The sequence below is a fragment of the Sesamum indicum genome, linkage group LG6 (assembly GCF_026168435.1).
Source record: "Sesamum indicum cultivar Baizhima isolate 11 linkage group LG6, ASM2616843v1, whole genome shotgun sequence".
Taxonomy (NCBI): domain Eukaryota; kingdom Viridiplantae; phylum Streptophyta; class Magnoliopsida; order Lamiales; family Pedaliaceae; genus Sesamum; species Sesamum indicum.
In genome coordinates, this window is record NC_142662.1 from 2,101,355 (window position 1) to 2,125,532 (window position 24,178).

General features: G+C 35.7%; 5 protein-coding genes across 6 annotated transcripts; 2 read left to right on the forward strand and 3 right to left on the reverse strand.

Moving 5' to 3' along the window:
- Positions 1 to 928: 928 nt before the first annotated feature.
- Positions 929 to 2,846, reverse strand: LOC105165306 (FCS-Like Zinc finger 16). Its single transcript, XM_011084274.3, has 2 exons — positions 2,303 to 2,846; positions 929 to 1,290 (listed from the first exon to the last, which is right to left on the reverse strand). The coding sequence occupies exons 1-2, from the start codon at positions 2,560 to 2,562 to the stop codon at positions 1,179 to 1,181; spliced, it is 372 nt and encodes a 123-aa protein (XP_011082576.1). The 5' UTR covers positions 2,563 to 2,846; the 3' UTR covers positions 929 to 1,178.
- Positions 2,847 to 3,583: 737 nt separating this feature from the next.
- Positions 3,584 to 6,116, reverse strand: LOC105165305 (vicilin-like antimicrobial peptides 2-2). 2 transcript variants are annotated; one of them, NM_001304414.1, is given in 6 exon segments: positions 3,584 to 3,950; positions 4,094 to 4,388; positions 4,495 to 4,761; positions 4,854 to 4,934; positions 5,036 to 5,211; positions 5,281 to 6,074. In NM_001304414.1, coding segments are annotated over 6 exon segments (1,758 nt in total). In that variant the 5' UTR covers positions 6,065 to 6,074; the 3' UTR covers positions 3,584 to 3,795.
- Positions 6,117 to 8,617: 2,501 nt separating this feature from the next.
- LOC105165363 (uncharacterized) lies at positions 8,618 to 10,624 on the reverse strand. Its single transcript, XM_011084344.3, has 4 exons — positions 10,220 to 10,624; positions 10,114 to 10,140; positions 9,047 to 9,172; positions 8,618 to 8,938 (listed from the first exon to the last, which is right to left on the reverse strand). Exons 1-4 carry the CDS (start codon positions 10,554 to 10,556, stop codon positions 8,703 to 8,705), a joined length of 726 nt encoding a protein of 241 aa, XP_011082646.2. The 5' UTR covers positions 10,557 to 10,624; the 3' UTR covers positions 8,618 to 8,702.
- A 4,110-nt stretch (positions 10,625 to 14,734) lies between these two features.
- On the forward strand, positions 14,735 to 15,810 carry LOC105165362 (non-specific lipid transfer protein GPI-anchored 5). Its single transcript, XM_011084343.3, has 3 exons — positions 14,735 to 15,129; positions 15,225 to 15,338; positions 15,423 to 15,810. The coding sequence occupies exons 1-3, from the start codon at positions 14,811 to 14,813 to the stop codon at positions 15,545 to 15,547; spliced, it is 558 nt and encodes a 185-aa protein (XP_011082645.1). The 5' UTR covers positions 14,735 to 14,810; the 3' UTR covers positions 15,548 to 15,810.
- Positions 15,811 to 16,737: 927 nt separating this feature from the next.
- LOC105165361 (non-specific lipid transfer protein GPI-anchored 5) lies at positions 16,738 to 18,846 on the forward strand. The gene is made up of 3 exons (XM_011084341.3): positions 16,738 to 17,130; positions 17,444 to 17,458; positions 18,640 to 18,846. The coding sequence occupies exons 1-3, from the start codon at positions 16,830 to 16,832 to the stop codon at positions 18,720 to 18,722; spliced, it is 399 nt and encodes a 132-aa protein (XP_011082643.1). The 5' UTR covers positions 16,738 to 16,829; the 3' UTR covers positions 18,723 to 18,846.
- The last annotated feature ends 5,332 nt before the right edge of the window (positions 18,847 to 24,178 follow it).

Here is a 24,178-nt window from a genome sequence, read left to right on the forward strand (position 1 = left end):
GAAATTCAGAGTCCATCACACCCATAAAATGAACGGTAAATTACAACAACCTCCCCTAAATTTTGACATAATTACGAATATCTTCCGTTGTTTGAAAAATATAAATACCCACCTAATGATTGATGAAATTATGTAATCTTTAGATGGAGGTATAATATTATCAAATTTGCCCTTATTGTATCTTTTTATTTTTTTTATAAAAAATCGGACGGGATGTATTAATTTTTTTTTTAAATTATAAAAAAATTTATTCACTTAGTTCATAAAAAAAATTAAAAAAATTAAAAAAATTTAATTTTTAATCCACAAAGATATTTTGATCAGTTCACCATACAAAAAATGAATGAAACCTAACAGATTGGGCTAATTGTTAGACGGTCGTTAAAATCAAGAGGTATTCGTATTTATGTCAAATCTCAGGAAAGTCAGTTGTAATTTATCCTAAAAAGAATCTTGTGATATGACCCTAAGCAAAATACCAGCTACTACTGATGTGATACATTTACCGACGGCAGCATACCAACATGGATAATTGCATAACCCTTTATCATAGGGCATGCTTTAATACTCTTTACTATCCTCTAAAGATGACAACACAGCCTGTAGAGAATTTTTGGTATCTTCTTCGGGTAGCCGTTCTCGTTCTACTAGGAGACCTAATTGACCTCGGCAACAAGCTCAAAAATTTTTAAAGGGATGAGATTATAACAGGAATTGGAACATAAGTGATCACTCTAATGCCCAGATCCAAAGTGGGATAAAATTTTAGCACATAGATTGGGTCAAACTGACAAACTCCCCGGCCCAACAAGACATGCTAAAGGTAAAGTCCATGTAGGTATTTCATCCACTAGCATCACTTTAGTGCTAAAGAATGATCTGTTTTTTAATATGATGTAAAAGCAATATATAAAACCAAATTAGCAGCTGAAGCAGAAGACCTATACCTATTTAATTCTTCAGAAACATAGCTAATGTATAAGAGAAACTGTACAGGTGGATAGTACTAGAAAATCAGATCCATACTCTTCCTAATTCCAAGCAGAAAATGCAAGCTGATACCCAAAAATTAACAGCTAGCATATCTACAGTAAGCATATAAATTGCTACTCTGTAACTATATATGCAGCATTCTTCTCCATTTTATGAACAAAACTGACCCTTCAATTGGAAACACCCTAGCCATCAACTACTACCTTCTCTTTGCGATTCGCTGGCTGTTCCTGCGTAGAAAGGTCCAGTGCAATCTGAAGGTCACGGCATTCAGCAGAGCAGAATGCACAGAGGTCGCTGCATGATAATGTTGTACATCCAAGGGACAGCACTCTTAGAGCATAACAATACGTCATGGAAACTTAAGCAGATTAACAAAAGATGTATTATTAATCATAGGTTGCAGAAAAGTATAAATTACTTATCCTGTACTATTAGTTGCTCCTATATGTTCCCAAGAGATAAAATAAAATATCAATGATACTTCTATATAAAACTTAAAATTAAGGTTTTGGTCTCAGCGATTGAGTAGTTTGAGTAGATTTTACGCAAAGGAGGGAAAAACATGTAAAAGTAACAGTAATCACTACCTCAGGAGTATTTGTATTGCAAGTCATCTTTTTGATGCAGAACAAAGTCAATAAAGTAGGTGTTTCAGTTGACTAAATTATATACTTGACAAAACAACTATTGAAGCAATAAAATCATGAATACCTTTGATCATCAGAAATTAGTCACTGAAGCGTTGATTAATCGTAATTCAATCAGGAAATGAACAACAGAAACTTTTCATAGATTCCTATAAATAAAATTAAACGTAGAAAATCCTGAATCTTTTACGATATTGAAGATAGCAAAACATACTTCTATAGCGATCAATAAAGTAAGAAGACAAAAGATAAACCTAATAAGAAAAGCTTAATAATCAATAAAGAATAAGCTTAACACTCAATTCCATCATAATCCGGTGATTAACTAAAGAAAGTTAAATTTAAAGAAAAACTAGAATTAAGCGCACTGAAGAAATACTTCTAGAACAGATTAAAAGTTAAGTAATAACAATACAACAGGACAAACAAACTCAGAAAGAAAAAGAGATTGAATTCGAAGGAAGCTTAGGAAATGTAAATGGAGAACATCACCACCCAGCCGGTGATAGATTCATGAAGAGCTCTATAGAAAGGAGGAAACCAGCACATGAAAAACTGAACACCAAACGAACCCCAAAAAACAGAAAAAAAAAAAAAAAGAAAAGAAAAAATCAATCACAAACAGAGACACGATTTAACAGTATCATAAACAACTATACCTGTACATGAATACCTCAGATTTCCGAGCGATCCGCTTCTTGCAATAGTGACACCGCTCCAAGAAAACCCCAAATTTTACCCGATCAGAATCTCCAACACTTAGCGGATAAGCGATGTTCAAAATCTTCGATTGGGACGACCCTCCGGAGGCGTCAGCCTTAATAACTGCAGTCGGATTGACGCCAGCGTCCACGCTGGTCGCAACTTGCTTGAAGAGGTGGCTCGACGGACCCACCGCTCTGCTGCGCTTCACCGGCATTTTCAATCAATTACACGGAAATGAGCTAGGGCTTTTAAGCTGTCTCTCGCTTATGTGTGGAAATGAAACGGAGGAATGAATACGAGGATCAAAGAGAAACAGAGGAGGAAGGAAAGGAGCTAGCCAGGTGGCCTATATATGTATATATATATGGCACCGTGGGCCCGTATCTGGACGGTTTTCAGGTTAAAGCAAAAACGTATTTTTATATCTAAACTACGCTGCAAAATTTTCGTCTTGAGGTTTTGGGGTTTTGGATTATAGAATATCGTGCTTCCAAACAGCGATTGCTGATGACCGGAAATGAGGGGATGCATTCCGTTAAACCCTAAACTTGAGTCAACAATTGTGGATTAAACTAATCTAATTATTAATTTACGCTAACTGATTTCATTAATTAATTACATTGGCAGTTGAGATTATCGGTCTCTATACTAATATTAAGTGGTATCACAATTTAAGCTTGGAAAGCGGGTTTTAAGGCGGAACGAACGTCGCCCATCAAACACCATTTCCTAATTGCGATTACTGGGAGAAAAGGGCAAAACCGTGGCAAGAAATTCACTTAATCCGCGGTAGATTTTGTGAACTTAGATGAGAAATTCTAATTTGAATTACCAGACTTAAACTAATGATATAATAATTTATTTGACCAGACTTGTATTAGTTTGAAAAAAAATTTCAAACTGAGATCGCCAATCGCATGATATCAAATGCGCATAATCCCTCATGAAACAAGAGAGTCGCCACCAAGCGAATTCAGGGTGCCCGTGATGTATTAGGGAAATTCTAATACCAACTCGATCGAATCTGAATCCATCATGTAAGAAATGCAATATTATTACCGTGTAATTGATGTACAGTTTAAAAAAAAAAATTAAATAACTAATTATATAACACGTATAATACACGTGCTCTGTAATATATAATATATTTAATTTAGTTAAACATGATCCAAACAAAAATTTCATTGCAAATCAAACATTTTGTTGAGAAAAAGCACCGGAAAAGGAGGGATTTCCCCTGGAACCAGCTGAGTCTTATTTATTTATGTTAAGAGGGCTTCGTCTTACATATTTACATCTCCGCAGGGTTTCAAAAAGCTTACATTATAGCAGATCATGCAGATGCTAATACAGAAGAGTCATAGTTATATCAGAGTCTTGCACAACATTCACATAGGAGCTACAAACACAAAATTCCGCGACATCCCCCACCGCTTCCAACATGGCCTTACGCATCAGCACGGCCCTGTTGCTGCTGGCGCGGCCCCTTGAAGAAGAACTCTTCTTGCTGGCTCCTGAACACCTCTTCCACTTCCCTCGCGGGCATTCCAAACGCCAGCTCCTTCGCCTCTCTCTCTAGTTGGTTCATCACATTCCTTCTTCCTGTAAAATAAATTTCAATTACAGACCATCGTGATCAATACATGACAGTTGGTTCATCACATTCCTTCTTCCTGTGAAATAAATTTCAATTACAGAACATCATGATCAATACATGATGTATCACCAAGACGGGCCGATCTTACCTGCAAGAGGGAATTTTTCATTGTTGTTAGCATTGACTTCGAAGCAGAGAACCTGCAGGTTCTGATTGCTCGAAGCAACAGCCACAAAAGGATGACCAGCCGGAATGATGACCACCGTGCCACGTGTTAGGCGGGAGGCAACTCTCTGGTAGCTTGGTCTACCTCTAGTCTCGCCCTGGTAACTGCCCCGTGACCGAGACATGTGAGGGCAAGCCATTTCGAAGTAGCCCTCGCCATCAACCACTAGGGCGATCTTTGTGGCCTTCGAGTTGTAATGGGGAGCTGTCATCGCACCCTATGTCAAACAAAAACCAACCCTTAAGTTATCAACCTTCAAAATATTCAACTCATACAAAACCGAACCCGTTTAGAGTTTGAATCTCAAGATTTTTCCTTTTTACCTGCGTGATGTTGGCGAGAGAAACAGTGAGATCAAGGTCTCGTAGCTGCCTATATTGGCTGGCGTCAACCTCGTAGAGCTGTCCATACTGGTTGGAGTGGGTGGGGCGTTGCTGATAGATATTAATCGTGCCCTTGGATTCGCCGCCGAAAGGCCAGATCCCGCCCTCTTCGTGCCGGCTCATGGCCCGGACCTGCTCTTCCGACGCCTTCACTATCACCCCTTGCCTCTGTTGCCCAAAGATCCTTTGCAATCGATCCCTCCTCGTCTATATCCATAAAATAGAACAACCAAATTAACCACATATATATACACACACACGCGTCTATGAATGTGGAGTGTTTTAATCAAAATAATTACATTGAAAGCAGCCTCGAGTATTTCATCACTGAAAGACTTGAAGAACGACTCTGGATTTTCACCTCCGGCCCCGAAAAATAACTGTCATGTCACAAGAATCATATTCAATATCACCAAACCGAAATGTGATGATATCAACCATTTGTCTCAGTAATCATCCAAATTCAGCTTTGATTAATTACCTCAAATTCTCCAGGAGTGGAGACAGGCTGGAGAAGCTTGGCCAGGACAAGTCTCTCGTTGTTGTCCCTGTTGATCAAGTATGCTGTCGTCCCCGCATTGATCTTCAATATATCACCTTGTTTGATATTTAAGCTCTCCCTCCTGTCTTGCCGAACTAAGCTTATTGTTCCTCTTCCTGCACAATTCAGTCCATTAATATACATCAAATGTCAATTACCCTCGTAAAATTAAGGCAATTAATTACCTTTTGCAACAAAGACTACAGATTCCGCATCCCAATGGTTGGGTACAATAAACGTTTGAGGCTCCGCTTCAAGAATCGCGACACGGTAATTCTCAATGCCCCTGAGGAGCTCGGACCTGTCCGTGAATTTCTGAAGGACCCGCATCCGGCCGTGCTGCGTCCGGAAACCAGTAATGAAATGCTGGTCCTCAAACACGTACGGAATCCGCCCTCGTCCCTGTTCTTCTTGCTCCTCCTCTCTTTCTCTCCCTTCATACATTTCACCTCTCCCCCCCTCTCGCCCCTGCTGCTCTCTGTACTTCTCCTCGCATCTGCGCTCGCAGTGTTCGCGGGAGAATCCGCCTCCCTCACCCTGGCGGCGACACTGAAGCCTGCACTGCTGATACTGCTTCTCCGGGTCCGTCGGATTGTCATCGTCCTGCCTCCCTTTCTCCCTCTGGTACTCCTCCTGGCAGCGCCTAAGGCATTCTTCTCGCTGTTCGCCGTGTTGTTGTTCACATCCCCTGCTGCACTCGCGGAGCCTTTCTATCGGGCTTTTCCGGTTCCAGACCTCCTCCTCGAGGATGTCACCGCCTCCGCGGCCGTGCTCCCCTTGATGTTTCTGTCTGATGTACTCTTTGCACGCTTGGATGCAGGCTTCTTTCTGCTCCTTGCTAATTTGTTGCTGAGCTTTGCACTGATGCTTGCACTGCTTCAGCTCCGGATCCTTGGACTCAGAAGCAACAACTGCAGAAGCAAGTAGCAATGCAAACAGCACCAAACACAACCTCCCCCCGCAACTCATTGTTCTCTTCGATTTTGCTTAGATTCTCTTTGATGAATGAAGATGAATTAAAGGGTGGGAGCGGATTATTAATTTATAGTGGTGGAGTAAGAGATAGAGATGAGAGTTTTGCATGAGAAGGCATGCATGAACACAGGTGTCCTCCTTACGTGTCTATGCAACACATGGAACCATCGCCGCGTACTCATCAGGACAAAGTAGAATCAGCCAGACTATGTCTCTGTACATACAGCTATCATTTTATGTACACTTTGTTCCAAGGAGATGCTCCTCTCATTCTAGCTAACTCAATTACACGACAAAACCAAGACAGACAAAAGTTTGTATGTACGTAGTTTTACTCGATTTAGAGTAGTTTTCTATACTAAGAAGTAAGAAGCATTCCCGTTGGAAAATAAATAAGAAAAAAATACAATTTATTCCAGTAATATAATAAATAAGTGTGAAAAAAAATATTATATTAGTCTCGATATTTTTAAAAATAAACAAATTGTTCTTCTATCTAAGTTCTTGATAGGAGAATAATTTATTAACTTTTTTATAAGAATTTTTTTACTCGTTTCATATTTATAAGGTAAATTATATTTAACCCAAAATAATAATATTAGCTAACGATTGTTGAATCAGCAATTTGGTTATTAATAATAAAATTTTGATAACTATGGTGTATTTATATTATGTTAAGTCATTTAACTTGCCAACAACAAATATTCTAATTTTGGGATTTTTTTTATTAAATATCAATAACAATTATAATTTAAATATTGAACTACATACTTATCAGCTTGAAAATGAAAAAAAAATTCTAAAAGACTGAGAAATTTTAGGTAAAGGGAAAATTGCAGGTTCAGTCCCGTAAATATAGGATATAGTAATGTTAGTTCGGTACCAATATATACTGATAATTGTCATGTAATTTAAAAAATTATGCACATTAAATATAAAAATAATTAAAATTTATTGAGGTAATTAGAAAAGTAAACATAACATGCACGTATAGAATGTGTAATCTTTAGACAAAATTGTGGAACTAAATTCGCACAGATCTATAATAGTCACCGTCTTATGCTTATTATGAGATTAAAATTGTATAATTTTCTTACACAAGTGAGAAGATTGACATGAAATCGACACGTCGCACGCAGAAGGAGGTGGGGAGCCACGTGATAGTACGGATAGATGACGAGGTTTGGAGACAGTCTGAGGTGAAGAGTTTTGTGTTGTAGCAGTGGAGAGGCATTTCATTCAGTGGATTATAGAGGGTAAGTTCCAAGGCTGCTTCTGTCCTTTTCTGGATCTCATTTAATCAAGAATGGCTTCAAAATTGAAATTTTTCAAAAAAAAAAATTAGATATTAAATTTGAAATTTTGATCATCAAGGCTCTGGTCTCAATCTTGCTGCAACGACAATTACATGGTAATTTTATGTTTTGATCCAACGTTTCGACTAAGTAAATAAATAATATACTATAAATCTACTAATTAATTACCAATATGGTGCCCTTTTGAACTGGGAATTAGGTGAAATTTTATTTGTATATATCAAGAATGCAAATACTAAAATAAAATACATTATCGATATGAATTAATTCTCATTATTTGATATTATCCGATCGTATACATATAAAAAAAAAATTGGGCATGCATTTAAATTGATAAATTTAATTGTATACATATAAAGGAAAAATTGTGATCGCATTTATTAATATTATTTAAATTTGGAATTAAAGAATTTAAAATTACTCGTACAAATTAAAAGGTTTTGTCGCCAAGAATCTAATATCCATAATTTCAAATGTAGCCTAAAACGACTTATTTCTTGCTTCCCCTACTTGGTACTTATCTGAACTGATTTTCACTATGGAACTGGTGCAAACTTTTCAGAGTTGCTGTCCCTCTTGAGGGCTGTTTCAATTCTTTTGGCACTACTTGCCCTTGGACATAGATATACATGGTGTTAATGATTTTTGTTGTCAACTTTTGAAATTACTAATTTTACCACCATTGTTGTACATTATATGTGTCGATTGTGGATAAAATTATACCTAATTGATAATAAATAAGTTGGCTTTCAAGCAATTCACATTGTTACTCGTCGAAAACGCACTTAAAGTATTAATTTTGTATCTAAGACTCTGAAAATTCTTACTCGAATTAAGTTTGGTGGAACTAGATGAATTTTGTAATTGGTTACTTTCCCTGAACTATACAACGATAACACGATAAGTGCATTGCACTTGTAATATGATTGGTTTAGATTTGATCAAACCAAGTACGCGTGGGCTAGAATTTTCCGCAAGACTCAAATTTTACAGGAAACTTTTTTTGTCTCTCAAAATTTGTTGCTTGTGGTATTATATCTAACTATGAAAAAATTCTCAAGAGACATTTGGCAAGTATTCATGAGTTTTACTAATTAAATTTACCACATTAGTCAACACGCAGAAACAAACCCTCACGTGACAAGTGAAAAATATTCTATCTCACTTTTACGTTACATAATGATATGTCACGCCACCGTATATATAATATGTATGTATTTGTAAAATACAATTCAATTGAATTATATTTTTCAATTCCGAAAGTGACGGGTATCATTACATATTTCTAGTGTAACATCAAAGTGTGATACAAAATCTCAACATATAGTGAATATTTTGTAAAGCGAATTGGAAACCATAGTTCCTATAAGTATTAGAACAAGAGACGGTAATGACATGGTGGACGGGCTGGAGGCCGCGTTGGGGTTGACCACCGGTCTGACACCCGGATTTACACTTGGACCTAACGAAAATTTAGGAGGCGGCGCCGGCGCGACATCAAAGCTTTCCACCGCTGGTGGGGCAGCTACCGCTGCCGTTGCTGCTTTAGAAGCTGCAAGAAAAGAAGAATAGAATGAACAAATTGTATGTGCATACGAAGTGAAAACTCCGAGTTTTAGTACATCATATATAATTAAGTAGTCCCTTTGATGATTAGTACCTCTGGGACTATGAGCATCAGGAGCTGGAGCTGGAGCAGCAGGATGACCACGAGGAGCTGGAGCAGCAGGATGACCACGAGAAGCTGGAGCAGCAGGAGCTGGAGTTGGACCGAATAGAACAGGACCTGCCATTTATAAATCTTTCAGCCAAATGTTCTTACATATTAGAACACTGTGACATTCATCAAACACATGTATAGATATCAATAGATGATTGTGCAACTACACCTGGTTCTTGGTTTTAGAGTGCATGCTGGAATTTGGAGAACTAGAGTATGACCGTACGTTTACCGTTAGAGACATTTCATGATTTTATCATACTTTACGGACAACCTAATCAAACAGTCGGACAGCAGTTGTCTTGTAAGAATTCGTTTACCAGCAGGTATTGGGTTGGATATTCGCGCTAATCCAACCTAATGCCCCGTTCACAAATTCTTTTGGTAGCCTGATACTAATGTCTAGACCCGGTATTGGGCTCTATTTTGTCTAAATTTGAATCCATTCTTATCTTTGTATTTGATTAAAAGCTAGCTTTTTTATATATTTTCACATTTATCTCCTATTTTTGCGTGTCAATTATCCATATTGCCTCATATTTTCTCCAAAATTTCGTCCAGAATGACCCATTGCATTAAATGCTCTAACAACTTATCTCCCAAATGACTGAATGACAAATTTATCAAAAGTCAATCCAATCCCTTATAATAAGGATGTTAGTAAACACGTTATGAGTATATTAACTAATATTCTAACAAATAATCAAGTAAAAAGTAAACACCTTATTTATAATAAATTTCCACCTATCGGTGACCAAAATCCAAATTTAATTCTAGGCCCTATAATCTTATGTCTCCAGGTAAACAAGGCCTAATTGTAAACTTTCTTATCATAGTAACAAATTTTATGCAATCAATTTAGGAAAAATTCAACATCCAAATGATCTGAAATCTGAGTTCTTGCATTTGCTTACTTTCTCATTCTTACACACGCTTGACCTCTTCTCGTAATTCCTAACACATAAATTTTCAGACAATGCTGTATTTCTATGAATGCTCGAACGTACCTGGAGCCGGCAAGGGGACACCAGAGGCTGCAGAGTACAAGATAGACCATGATCAGTGAAGGTAATGTGGCAAAAAAATTGAACACTTCCATCCTCAGAAACGTACCTTTGCACTGCAACGGTACCGAATTCTTGCATACACGGGGGAGTGAAATCGCCAGGTTTGCATTGATAAACGGTATCGAGACAGGAACATTTCCGGTTATTATAAGGCATGCGCAGTCCACGTTATCTGTCATGAGAGATCTCAACGAATTGCAGCAGTCCTCAGTTGGCGAAGAACCCGTCCCACTGCTCCCTGTGAGATAGTTGAAGCAGGGAGTGAAGCTGCTTATGACCGAAGCGGTGCACGGTGTGGTGATCTGTGCTCTCGCCCTGAAAACTGAAGATATTAACAGAAGTATTGCAACCGACGCACACAGGCATGAACGACGATGAGCCATCTTCCCTGATGGTTAATTTTCTGGAAATTTTGAGAGTCGAGGCTATTGATCTTGTGTTGATATTTGAAACGTATATAAAATAATCAGTTTTATTGAGTTTGGAAGTAAAAGAGGGTAGATTTGAAATGGGGGTTTGGAGCTCAACCACTTGAACTAATATTCTTGTGGAAGGGTAAATAGTTCTTAGTCTGCCTCTGCCATCTTGACATGAAAGAAGGATGGTCAGTGTTAAGCATAGTCATTGTATGACTAAGTTTAAGGGGCATTATTAGAGGGAATTTTAGTGATTAGAGTTTAAATTTGAACCACACATTTATTACTTGAGTTAATAAACTTATTGATTTCAAAAGTTGGCCAACAATACATTGCTGTGCGTCTTGTTTGATCCTCAACTATTTGTCCCTCAATCAACTTCACATTTCATAGGAATGAGAAATTCTCATCTTCCCTAACTTTCTAGGTCCTGTTTTTTGTTTTCGAATCAGATAATATACACTACAAAAAGAAAAAGAAAATATTTTATTGGAACGGTTTTTGTAACGATCATTTTTAATTTTATAACAATTTTTATTAATTTGGAACGGAAGCCATTTGCGGCTATTTTAGGAGTTATAAAAAGATTGTAACGGCTCTAGACGAAGCAGTTCCTAATTGTATCGGATATTGTAATTGTCAACATAACCGTTACAATAATTGGCCGAATGCAAAAATTGATTTTGGAACTCTTTTTGGGATGATCGTTTTGAATTTATTAGATCAAGTTTTGGAATGACTTCTGGAACGGTTTTTGTTCCAGTTTTAGTAACGTTTTTTTAAACAAAGACATATTAGTGTTTGTATCTCATTTTGGTACGATTTATGGAATGATTATTTGAAATTATTGGAACAGCTTTAGGAATTGGTCTAGGTTTTGTGATAATGAAGTTTATTCCTAAAACTATTACGGAAGCCGTTACAAATGTAGTACATGTTTATATATTTATTTATATTTAAATTATTCTAGTATTAATTTTTACAATATTTTGTTGAATTTTTTTAGTTTTAAAGTTTCTGATGAATTTTCTAAATTTAAAATACTATATAATTTATCTGGCAAGAAAATAGTAACAATAAAATTGATAGTATTTAAAAATTGTATTCATAATATACAACAAATTTTTAAATTTAAAACAAAATAAAAAAGATAAACCATGCACCCTAATTTAGATCATGCTCCCCATCAGCTCCATCTGATCAACTAGAGGCGTCCCATGCTGGGCTAACGAAGAGCTGGGCTAGGTGGTCGGGACTTGAAAAAATAATAACTATTAAATGTATTTTATTATGTATAAAATTATAATTTTGCTAATATATTAAAAACATTCTTATAAATTAACACAAATTATACATATTCATAAATCAATACAAATTACATAAAATTGCACATATTCATAAAATTAAACAAATTACATAAAATTAAATCCTGAGTTTTTTCTAATATTCATAAGAATAGAAATGTTAAAACAAATTTCAGAAAATACATAAATATATCTTTTCAGAAATTACTGAAAGCATTACAAGAATATTTTTAGAAAGAAATAAAAAATTTCCAAAAAATAAATTTAAAAAATTTTCAGAATTTCTTTTAGAAATTACACATATATTTTTTAAATTAACACAAATTACATAAAATAACATGAATTACACATTTTCATAAAATTGACACAAATATAAAATTTACACAAATTGCACATATTCATAAAAATTACACAAATTACATAAAAGAAGAGTGCTTCTGACATTTTTCGCATTGGTTTACCAATTGTCGTGCATCTTGCTTCATAATGGGCCAAAAGTATCCAGCTCATAGAGCTTTATTAGCGAGTGCCCATGTTCCAATATGCACTCCACAACAGCCACTATGTATTTGTTTAAGGAAAAGCATCCCTTCTTGCTGAGACAAGCATCAGACAAAAGGGTGCGTGAAAGATTTCTCGTAATCGATCCCTCCTTGTAGCAGGAAAGGAGTAGCCCCAATTTTTAGTCTAGCTGCGTCCCACCTATTATTAGGAAGGTGTCCCTCTTCCAACCTTCGAATCCTCCAATCTTCTAGCAGAGATATCGCTTGAGCACCCAAAGGAGCCCTTGGCTTTGGTAGATGTTGTATGGTAATGTACCTAGTTCTGCAATCTCCTAGGGCACTAGCGAGCTTGGAAAAAGGCCATCCGCTTTAACATTTTCTTCTCGCCAAACACCGTCTAACAAGGAGATCAATCTCTTTCAAATTACAAAATGGATTGAAGCAATGCAATAGGTATAATACCCAAACCCGTATTCATTCATTGCATATTATATACATGTTAGATCCCAAGATGCACAATGGGCTAGGTTAGGCTAACTCAACCTAGGACCGAATTGAACCAATAAAAAAATGACTGGTTCGACCCAAGCCCGCTTGGGACCGAGCTGGTCTTGGGCCAATCCCATGAATCGATACTTAGGACCAACCCAGCCCAATGGTCCTGGGCCACTTAGTCCTAGGCCAAGCCTGTTGGGCCTTTTTTTCAAGTTCATTATATATATTCTTAACTATTATTTTTCTATATATAAATTTTTGTTTAATTTAGTTTATTATTTATTTATTCAAACAATAATTATATATTGAAGTATTATTTATAAAGAAAACCTCAATATCATTAAAACAAAAAAATTAAACAAGCACATATAGGCCTGATGTGCGCATGTTTGGGCTTGGTCTGTTTCTCAATCAGGCTGAGCCTAGATTTAACAATGGACTCAATTAGAGCCCATTTAAAGACCCAAAATCACTCCAAGATCGGCTATAAATTGTAGTGCACCGGTCATATGCCAAACTTTTTCGAGCTGGTTCGTGTCGATCCTGAACCGACCTACGTTAAACCCAACTCAACCTATTATCGTTAATGGGTTTGCACCTGGTTTGGACCTAATAAATGACAATAGGGTATGAGTATAGATATTACATTTTATTTTGGGTCTAAATCGAAGTATAATTTACCATCGACAAGTTCATCCCAAAAACCATTTCTCAAGGTTAAAACTTTAAGCAAATTCATCAATCTTGATAGGAACAGGCTTCAAGAGTCTGTACAGAGATCGTTTAATGATTTTACATCATTTCCCCATCACGCAACAGTGCTGTTTTCTCAGTTGAAAAGCTGGAAGAAGTTTCCAGTTCATCTGAATACATGAATTCTGGATCAGATCATTCAACTACTGACAAAAATGCAAGCAACGTTCGTATCATAATGTAAATGAATAAATTATTTCTTATATTAAAAAATATAATTTACCTTCTTAAACAGGAAGAAAATTACTTTATTTTAAAAAAATATAGAGGATAAATTACTATTATGTCTCTATATGGCATAACATGCTTATTTACAATATCACATAAAGATACTGCAGTAAACCCTTGAGGTAAGTGCCACATTTGGGCACAGGATATATTACAAAAACTACAAAATCATCCTTGTTCGAATCCATTTAAGTCCCAAGAACTTAATTAACAATAATAAACGTTTTTAAGTGAAACTTGCCTTCCTGTCAAGACAGACATAAGCTTGTCTCCAGAAACACGTTACGATGAAAGTAGGTGAACACAAATAATATAATTAACGTATCTGACGAACTTACTTCATTATTAGATTCTTTCTATGGATGTAATGAACTTCACTAGTATTAATTTATCAGTAAGTGTGGCAAAAATCATCAAACAGTAGTAAATGTGCTTTTTTTCTGTGTTTTCCCAGTTTATGTTCTAGCACAAGAACATCAGTATGAATCCCTACTAATCAAGTATGTTCAATTCACATAGAGAACTAAATACAATTGGACTGATGTATAACATAAGTACGATACGGCATACGGTTATTACAGAACAAAATAATAAATTGTGTGTATAAGTACGTGTGGTCACTCAAACAGGCTAGGTATACCTAAGGAGTTCACCTGCAGATATATCTGCTCTTACAATAACTCGGTGACATCTGTCAACTCCGTATTCGGATTTCATGTACCAACGACAACTTTCTTTCGACTTAATTAGTGTTATTCTTGATTCAGTTGTTAATGGTTCCATAGTTTAGGAAAATTAGGCCAACCGAAATACCAAATGATGTTGTCTCTTCTGATCAGCTTCTGATATAAATCCGCTGATCGTATATTTCTTAACCAGTCAAGCGTTCTTCCTTGAACTCCTCTGTCGACACTAAAGAACTACCTTAGACAAGATCTATGGCTACTACAAAGTACGAAATGGTCTTGGTCGTAATCTTTGCATTTATGCTATGCAGAGAAGCAACGGCCCAGTCAAGCTGTTCCAGCACAATTATGAGCCTCTCGTCGTGTTTAAATTACGTTACGGGAAACACATCAACCCCATCTGCATCATGCTGCTCGTCGCTTGCTGGTGTTGTTCAGTCACAGCCACGCTGCCTTTGTCCGTTGCTAACGGGCGGTGGTTCTTCTCTTGGTATCGCCATTAATCAAACTCTTGCTCTGGCACTTCCTGCTGTTTGCAGTGTGCAGACTCCTCCAGTTAGCCAGTGCAATGGTATGTTCCATATAGCTATATGTAGTTTGTACAAGTTTTCAAGAAACTGATTATGACAGTGAGCTTGACTTTTCATCATATGTGCTGTGAACCAGCTGTTGCTAATGGACCAGCCGGTGCCCCTGCACCGTCCCCCTTGAGTTCCCCTACAGACGCCTCCACCGAACCAGCTGAGACTCCAGCTACAACGACCATTCCCGAATCTACAGGTACATAAAAACTTTCCATTAGTATTCATCAGGAATCAAATTTTATGTCACAGTTTAGTAAAATTATCAATAACTCTAAAACAGGGTCGAAGACAGTCCCAAGTACCAACACGGGCACATCCGGTGGAAGCTCTATCACGTCATCCATCCAACTCTCAGCGTTCACTCTATTCATCGCTACTTGGGCTGCCAACACTATCAAATTTTGACTTCCCTCCAAGTTGCATGATCTATTACGTCGTTTGCAGCATCCAATCTTATTTTATCTCGGCAATTTTTCATGTTACCAGCGTTTATATTGGCGTAATTCTTAGTCAGTCCCTGTTACGGGATCTGCTCAAATCTTGATTCATGTTGAGAAGTTCTCAGTTCCCTGCTTGTTTTATTTTGTACTGTCATTTGTTCTCCATTATTGTCATTTATTTGGACATTTGGCTTGTCATGAGGAGTAATACTATGAGTAGTATCATAACTGCGCTATGCTCACTCTATCGTTTTTAAGTTGTGGAAATCTGGAACCGGCCTACGATCATCATCTGTATTATAGTACATTATTCAAGAATAGCCCAGAAACCGAGTTATGCCTAATCCTAGCTAGCCCTTTTGCACACAACTAATGAATTATGTCCAAAGTTAGTTGTTCACTTAAAAACCTAACAACAAGGCAGGAAGCAGTTGGCTGCATGCCTAGGGGTGGGGGGTGCGGGTCAGGTAGTTCCGATCCCAACCCGACCTAATCGGGTTCGAAAAATTGTTTGGAATTTTTTTATTGAAAAAATAAATGAATATCGGATAAAATTCAAAAAATCAAGTCGGGTTCCCTATCCAAACTACTCGATACCTGAATTTTTTTTTTAAAAAAAATAATGTGTCTTTTCATGTTTGAGTATAGGGTTATATTATTCTAAATTAAAATCCTTCTCTCTTCAATCTTTTATTATTCTCCTTTCCTCTCAATTACTAAGTTCCAACCCCAACCAAAATCCCTCTGTTTTCTCTCAAGCCCTAAATCTTTAAATCCAGATGTTTGTATTTTTCTTTTTTTTGTTTTGTTGTTTAGTTAATTATATATTCAAATTTATATTACTTATTGTAAACTCAAATACTTAATTTTAATAAAAAGTAATAAACAGAAGCAAAAAATTGCCCCGTCTGTTCATTCTTTCAGAGGAATATTTTGCCTCTGAATTTTATTTTAATATTTAAAAGAAAAAAGAAAAAATTCGAGTACTCAACTATTTGGTACTCAACAAAAATCGGGTTAGGATTGGATAGCTGTTTCAGCCACTCAAAAATTCGGATACCCGATTTGAATTACTCAAATTTTTATTACCCAACCCAACGCCCGCACCTAGGAATACCTATATCTTCAGTTCTGTTTTTAATCAAACTAACGCACCAAGACTTGTACTGCTTTAAAATAAGGATTCTACAAGGACATCAATCTCTCACAATCATAATATTGAAATATCCTATACAGCAGCAAGAAGGATGGAGAGAGCAGTAGCACTAGTATTGATCATCGCAATTCTTGCAGTAGATTTTCCTCTGGAGACGGTGGCACAATCGTCTTGCCAAGACGTGATAGCAAGCCTGTCAGCGTGCTATCGTTACATATACGAGAGCGACGCGACCCCTTCTCGTCAGTGCTGCAGTCGGCTTGAAAACGTGGTTGACACACAACCAGAATGTCTGTGCCAGGTTGTGGATGGAGAAGGCCTCAACAGGACTCGGGTTCTGGATCTCCCCAGTGCTTGCAATGTCCAAACTCCGCCCACTAGCGACTGTTACTGTAAGAAATTAACAACATCTTCCCCTATTACTATCATCGATCTTTCACGATAACGTAAATATTGGTAACGAACATTAGCATTTCATGGTCGTGTATTTAAGTGGATAACATCAAATTTCACGACAGATATTAGCCTTTGAATGCTAAAATAATGTTTTTGGCAAAATCAACCATTCAGAAATATGTATATTATTATCTTTTTTTTATTCGGAAATATGTATATTATTGTTATGATACTGTTATCTCCCAGTTATAAGTTATGTTCTTCTGATTTTGACTGACAATTTTGGATGTTTTTGTGTCTTATTTGCAGTTCCACCACCATCAGGTAATAAAAACGACCCTTTTTTCTTGTAATTAGGGTAGAATTCATATTACCTCTCTTGTCATATTCGAAATGTTCAAATAGGCCTTTATGATAAAAAAAAATACCATATAACTCTCTGTAATATTTAAAAAAAGTAAATACTTGCTCCTGGTGTATTTGAGCATGAGTTTAATGTTGCAACGACAAAAATATCCTTTTTAAATGAATGGCTTATATTTAATCTGATATAAATTTGTGGCTCAGATTTAATCATGTTTATCAAAAATTAAAATATATTATTTTAATATATAAATTATTATATATTTTTTAATATATAGATATATATTTGTATGTATATATCCCAATTCTAGTCTTCTTCTCCACCCATTTCTCTGTTGTCCAACCACCTTTCGGAACAAGCTTACTATCGTTGAAAAGTCCGTCTGATGATGAGCATTTTGATACTATACCTACTGCAAATTTCCAATCCGTTGGTAAATTATCTCAATTTGTTCTCTCAAAAAACCCAAACCGCGCCCCCCATTTTCTATCGCTTTTTTTCCTCCTCGGTTCAACTACCTTCCAACGAGTGCTTACCGGAGTTGGAAAACTCGTCGAATGGAGAGCATTTTGATACCTCACCCACCAGAAATTTCCAATCCATTTATGAGTTATATCGATTTTTTTGCTCAAAAAATCCCAACCCGCGCCCCCATCGTCTATCGCTTTTTTCTCCACCGTCCGACCATTTCTCAACTCGAGTCTACCACTGTTAGAAAGCCCGTCCAACACCGAGCATTATGACACCCCACCCACCACCAATCTTCCGTCCGTCGGCGAGTTATCTTCATTTTTCCGTTTTATATTTTTTAGGTTTCTTTATATATATACATATAACTAAATTATATTTTTTTAAATTTTTTAAAATATGTATAATTTAAAAATATGAGTAGTTTGGTCATTTAGGGGCAAATATGCATACACAGTCGCATTTTGAGCGTGTGAAATATAATTCTAGAAGTGAGGGGGTTTTAAATTTTACAAGGGATTATATGATACTTTTTTTAATATCACCAAACCTATTTAAATATTTCGAATATCAGAGGGGTAATATGGATTTTACCATATAATTAATACATATTCTCTCATAAGTCGTTGAATAGCTATGAGAATGTAATGAATGTTGAATTTTTGGCTATCAGGATATTCCACCAAGATTGTGAACTCTCTGCTGCTTTCTGTCCCAACAGCTGCAGCATGTGCAGGAATTCTCATGATCATTTGAACTTTCTAACGTTAAATTCTAAGTTAGGAGTGTTGATTGAGATAGATTTTATTTTCATGATTGTAATAAAAAATTTCTCAGAACTTACTTCTTGTTTATGAATAATAATGAGTGCTGTGATCAACCCTGATTCTTTGTACACAAATTTAATGAGTTGCAAAACAGTAGTTAAGATCTAATCTTGGATTGGACAGTTCCTGATTGATTTGTCCAATTGCATCTCTTCTGAATCGGGCTGATGGGCAGCCCCAATTATGTCAATCCCATAAAAGCCCTAAGAGCCCATGCATGCATGTTCCTCCAATGACCAATTAAAAGGAGTTTAAGGTCGCATTATAACCTATACGACGATTTCAAGCCTATGTAACTCCCAACGAATTTTATATATAATATCAATATTATATATTATGAAAAAAATAGGAAAGTAATTTGTTATTTTTCTGATTATAGAGAAATTTTTTAGATAATTCACAAATTATAGGGGTAATTTGCATCTAACTCTAAATAAAAACATACATGGCATTTGGTTAAAAATGAAATGATATTCTTTATTCCACGTGCCATGTTTTCAATGTAAGTAAATGTCAATTTATATAAATATTGAATAAGTTTTTATCGATTAATTGAATTTTACTTTTAATTCAAATTTTGTTCGTTGTTTCAGATTCTTAATCATGATAAAACCAAATTTGAACCCAATTTTTTGATTTTATAAATTTTAAATTTTAACTTGAGTTTGATTTAATTGATAAAAGAAATCAAAATATGTGTTATAAAATTAAATTCTCGAGATCAATTTATTTTCGATTCGATTATCAAGTTGCAAATATCAAGATTGTAAATTTTTTTATTGGTTGGAGGTTGAAAGAGCTATATGGGCACCAAGTGAGTTTCCTCTAAAATTTCATGCTCAAAGTACACAGTGGTGAAGAACTTTTCTGTGGCTTTGAAGAACAGTGTGATTCAGACGATGGTGAGAAAGTAGTGTCAAACTTGCGGACTGGTGGATCTATTGGTGTTAATATCAAAGAAGAGACATTTGCTAAAAATGTCAGTTTTTAGATTGGTTAGCAGTGTTCTCTTTGTGTTAGTGTTAGTTTTGTTGATGAAATTAAAATGAAGACAATGTAAATTAAACTTGTAAAAAATTTTTTGTTTAAGTATTGACCTTTATTGTAGTATATATGTTGTGTCATGAATTAATTTGTAATATTTTAACGTTTTCGCATTTTTGTGATAAGAAAATAAAAGTGAATGGTCAAAAGTTGTTTTTACTTGATTTTTGAATAACAGAAATTGAACACTTTGTTGTTCAAAAAATTGACAGTTATTCACTAACATTAAACATTAAAATAATTCAATTCCAGAAGTTAAAATTCTAGAAATAGAAGGTGGAAATGTGCAGAAAAACTGAACACAAACACTAAACAAAATTGACAAAAAACATAAAATTGGATTCCATTAGAAAATATTGCAACCTGATACAGTTTTCAGTGCCATATTGCAGCAAGTTTTGAGTAAAATCCAAATATTGTAGCCATTGAGTGCCATATTACAGCAAGCTTTTTCATATTATTAATAAAATCCACATTTACAAAAGAACAAGCCATTTACCAAAAAGGCCATTTACCAAAAAAGAAAAAAAATGCCATTCTAAACTAATCATGTTATCTTCTCTTTTGTTTTCATTTTATCAAAGACTTCTAAAATAGTTGGCCTCTTGTTGTATCTCCTAGTTGCAGGTACTGAAGATGTTGCTGGATAACATTCCCTAATAAGGATGCATTTCTGAGATCTTGATAGCCTACTTGTTGCTCCATTAAATTTAGGATACATTTTCAGTAAATTTTGTTATTCATTTTTCCTTTCAGTTGGTTTTAAAATATTTGAAAAAACAAGAACACACCTGGATTGTAATCTTGGTGCAAGTGGCTGTGTTACTTTTTGGCTTTGCCTTGTACCTCTTGTTGCAACCTACAAAAAAATCACAAATTCAATAGGAAAAATGGTTCAGTGATTAAAAAAAAAAAAGAACATAATTCAGCAGGCTTAACATTGAAATTACCTTTGCACTTGATTGCTCTGGCTTTAGGGGGGGGGCTTGAGTCCCTGTTGCATTTCTTTAAGTTCAACAACATTTGCCTGCAAAAAATAATAATTTTGTTATATGACAGATTGAAATTTTAAAAAAATTAAAAAACTGGTACAAACCTTGAAAAACTTATACTTAGGATGTATTTCATTCTTGCAACTACCCTTGTTGTGGCATGTTTGAAGTCATTTGCTACAGATATGTGTCAATTATTTTCTCATTAATGTCTTTGATTGCAGCTCATTAAGACCCTTTCTCCTAAGTCTGCCCCTTTTCTTTTTAATCTTAAGAGGTTTAAAGGGCTCAAAATTGGTTTTTAAGTAATCTTATGCCCCCAGTACCACCTAATGAAACAATTTCTTGCAGTCTGTTGTTGTTTCTTTATCTTCTTTAGAATGTTAGGGCAAATTGACCGTCTATAATTTTTCATTCCCTCTCTTTTCATTTGCAACCTAGACATCCACCTTGTCCTAATCCACTCAAATATACTTATAGTCGGTTTGTTCCTTCCCTCAAGTATGTAGTTGTTAAAGCTTTCACATAAGTTATTTACCAAAATGTCACATTTGCTTTGAACTGAGCCCAATGTTGTGGATTTATCTTTCTTAGCCGTTCAGAGGTTGTTTCCACTTCATCTGTGATCTTTGGATCAATTTCTTCAATTTTTTTCAGAAACCCTCAAATTCCCTTATGTTAGCAATTGAGGCTACTTTCCAGAAGTACTCTTTGAATTAAACAGATTTGAATTTTACTTTGAAATTTTAAACTTGTGTTTCAAACAAAATTGGTGACTTCTGGCACTAAGTCTTTTAAGGCCTCAATAAGATCTTTTTGTTTGTCAGATTTGAAAGACCATTTACTGGTGCCCATCCCACCTATGTCATCCAAAAGCTCACCATCTGCTCCCGCACGGTCGCTGCAACCACTTGTCGGTTCGCGCCCAACAAGGTTGGGGAAAGTTCGCCTGATGTGGTGTTGGAGGAGGTGTTTCGCCTTGGAGGATCAGCCAATGGCTCTGTCACTCTGGGGAACAGCATCGAAGCTGGGAAGCTGGGTTGGATCCTTCTACTAGTGCTAGGGTTGCTCGGTACCTCCACGGTCTTCTGCTTCTTAGCGGGATTGTTGGAAGTCTCCACGGTATCTCACGCCTTTAACTCATGTTTTTCTTCAGATGGCGTCAATTGATGTGTGCAATTTTAGCACGGGTCCAAAGTCTTTGAATTCTTGCTATCGAATTTGGCTAATTGAATGAAAGCTCTTGAAAAAGACGACCTGCAAAATAAAAGATTTGCACTTTGATGCTTAAGTTAGTTCCGAATTTAAGAATAGATATATATAAAAATAAATTATGACGAGAAATTATAATAAAAGTGAGAGTTTCACATGTAAGAGCACGAAATTAGAGTAGCAGAGTATCAGCAAAAGAGGTTCTCAAGTATTGAAAGGACTGCCTGTCAAGGGGTACCTTCCCTATTTATAGAAGAGGAGTTCCTTTGTGACAGGAGTTCTGATTAGGGGGATCCACATGCCCAGTAAGGGAAGCGAGCTTCGAAGGGATAAGGTTCCTCCTCATCCGTTTCTTAAGCAGCAAGTCTTTGGATGAAGGAGGATTCTTTTTCCATGCAGACTCCTACCTGGGGGGAGGGGGGATTCTCTCATACTGAAGAGTCTAACTCCGTGAGGACACCTTCCTTCCTTTAAGCTAGCTTTGAAGGCCTTCGGATTGGTGTTCCTTCTTGGGCCAAGCTTGATAAGGTAAACTTCATCCTTGGACGGACTAGAGTGTTGGGGGGGTTCCCTCTTGGGCCAAACCATACTGTAGGGTGCCCCCTTTCTTGGGTTAAGCCTAGCAACCTTAGCGGGCTGACTCTCTCCTGGGCTTGTGTTTGGGCTTAACTTTTCTTCTTGGGCCAATTGATTTTTTGCCATACCCATCAGAACTATTTAACTCACTAATTACATTTTAATTTATTATAATTAAAATATATTTTTTCAATTAATAAAATTTTAATTAAACTTAAAATGCAAAATTATGAAAAAAAAGTCTTTTAACTAAATATATAAATATATATCTATAATATAAGAACAATATTATCCAAAAATTTAATTGTACGGGATAAGTGTTACATTTGTTAGTTTATGGGGTAATTGTTACATAAACAAATAGTTCATGGGAGCAAAGTGTATTTGCCCCAAAATAATACACACATTGGTGCCTGATTCAGCCTGATCCAAGCCACAACTTTCATGGACTGAGCTTGTGTTTATGAATGGACTCAACTAGGGCCTATTTAAAAGTCTAGTACCACCTCATGATCGGTTATGAACAGTAGTGGGTTGGTTTTAGACTGGTCCAAACCAGTCTTGAGCTGGCCAGGCCACTGTGCGCCTTGAGTATAAATATATAAACATATATGTATAATGTAATAATTTTTGTAAAAAAGAACTATAAATAAAAATAGAGGATAAATAGTCTTTTATCCTTAAGAATTTAAAATAATTTATACAGGTGCAAAAAAGTTTTTAATTTAAAAATCTAGTAATTATTTTATTAATATATTAATTAAATAATTTAATATTTTAATTATTGAAAGGTGTAAACAATTTCTTCTCACTTTGTATTAAATCAATAAGAGCATTTGGCTTTACTTTGTTTTTCCTATACTTTTCATACATTGCATTCGATGGCAACTAGGAATCCAACTTTTTAGGTTATATTTTAAATTTTCAAAGTTGAGAGCTCTGAGAATTGAATATTACTGCAACGTAAATTTTGTGTTTCTGAATTTATTAATATAAGAAAATATTATATATAATTTTTTAGTTTAATTGTACTTTTGTGAGTATAAAATCTCTACTTGATACCTTCGATTCTTTACTTTAAGACACAATCCTCAATTTCGACAATTTCGAAGGTAGAACTTGAGGTATTAATCGCCTTCAATATTAATGTTAATCCATGGATCTTTTGACTTATTCTTGAATTGAAAGCTATAAATTTGGAGAACTTGACTTGAATTTGAATATTTCTTGATGGATTTGAAATATTGATCTTTCACCAAGATGGATATATGTCTTAATGACATTAAGTCGCGGGTCTTTCGACTTTTTCTCGAAAGAAATGTTGACTTTGGACCTTGATTTTTGCTTTGAATGTCGTAGATCTCCCTTATTTTGCGCTTGAGAGGATTTTTAAACTTCTTCAAGCTCTCTTACTTGTATCTCCAATGTGTCTTCGGTGGCTTTTTGACTCGTTTTCACTTGTGTCTTATCTTGTACTTTGAGTTGTGTCTATTTGTTTGAAAAACATCCCTATTTATAATTGCATGTGAAAGACTTTTTTATTTAATTAATTCATTTGTTA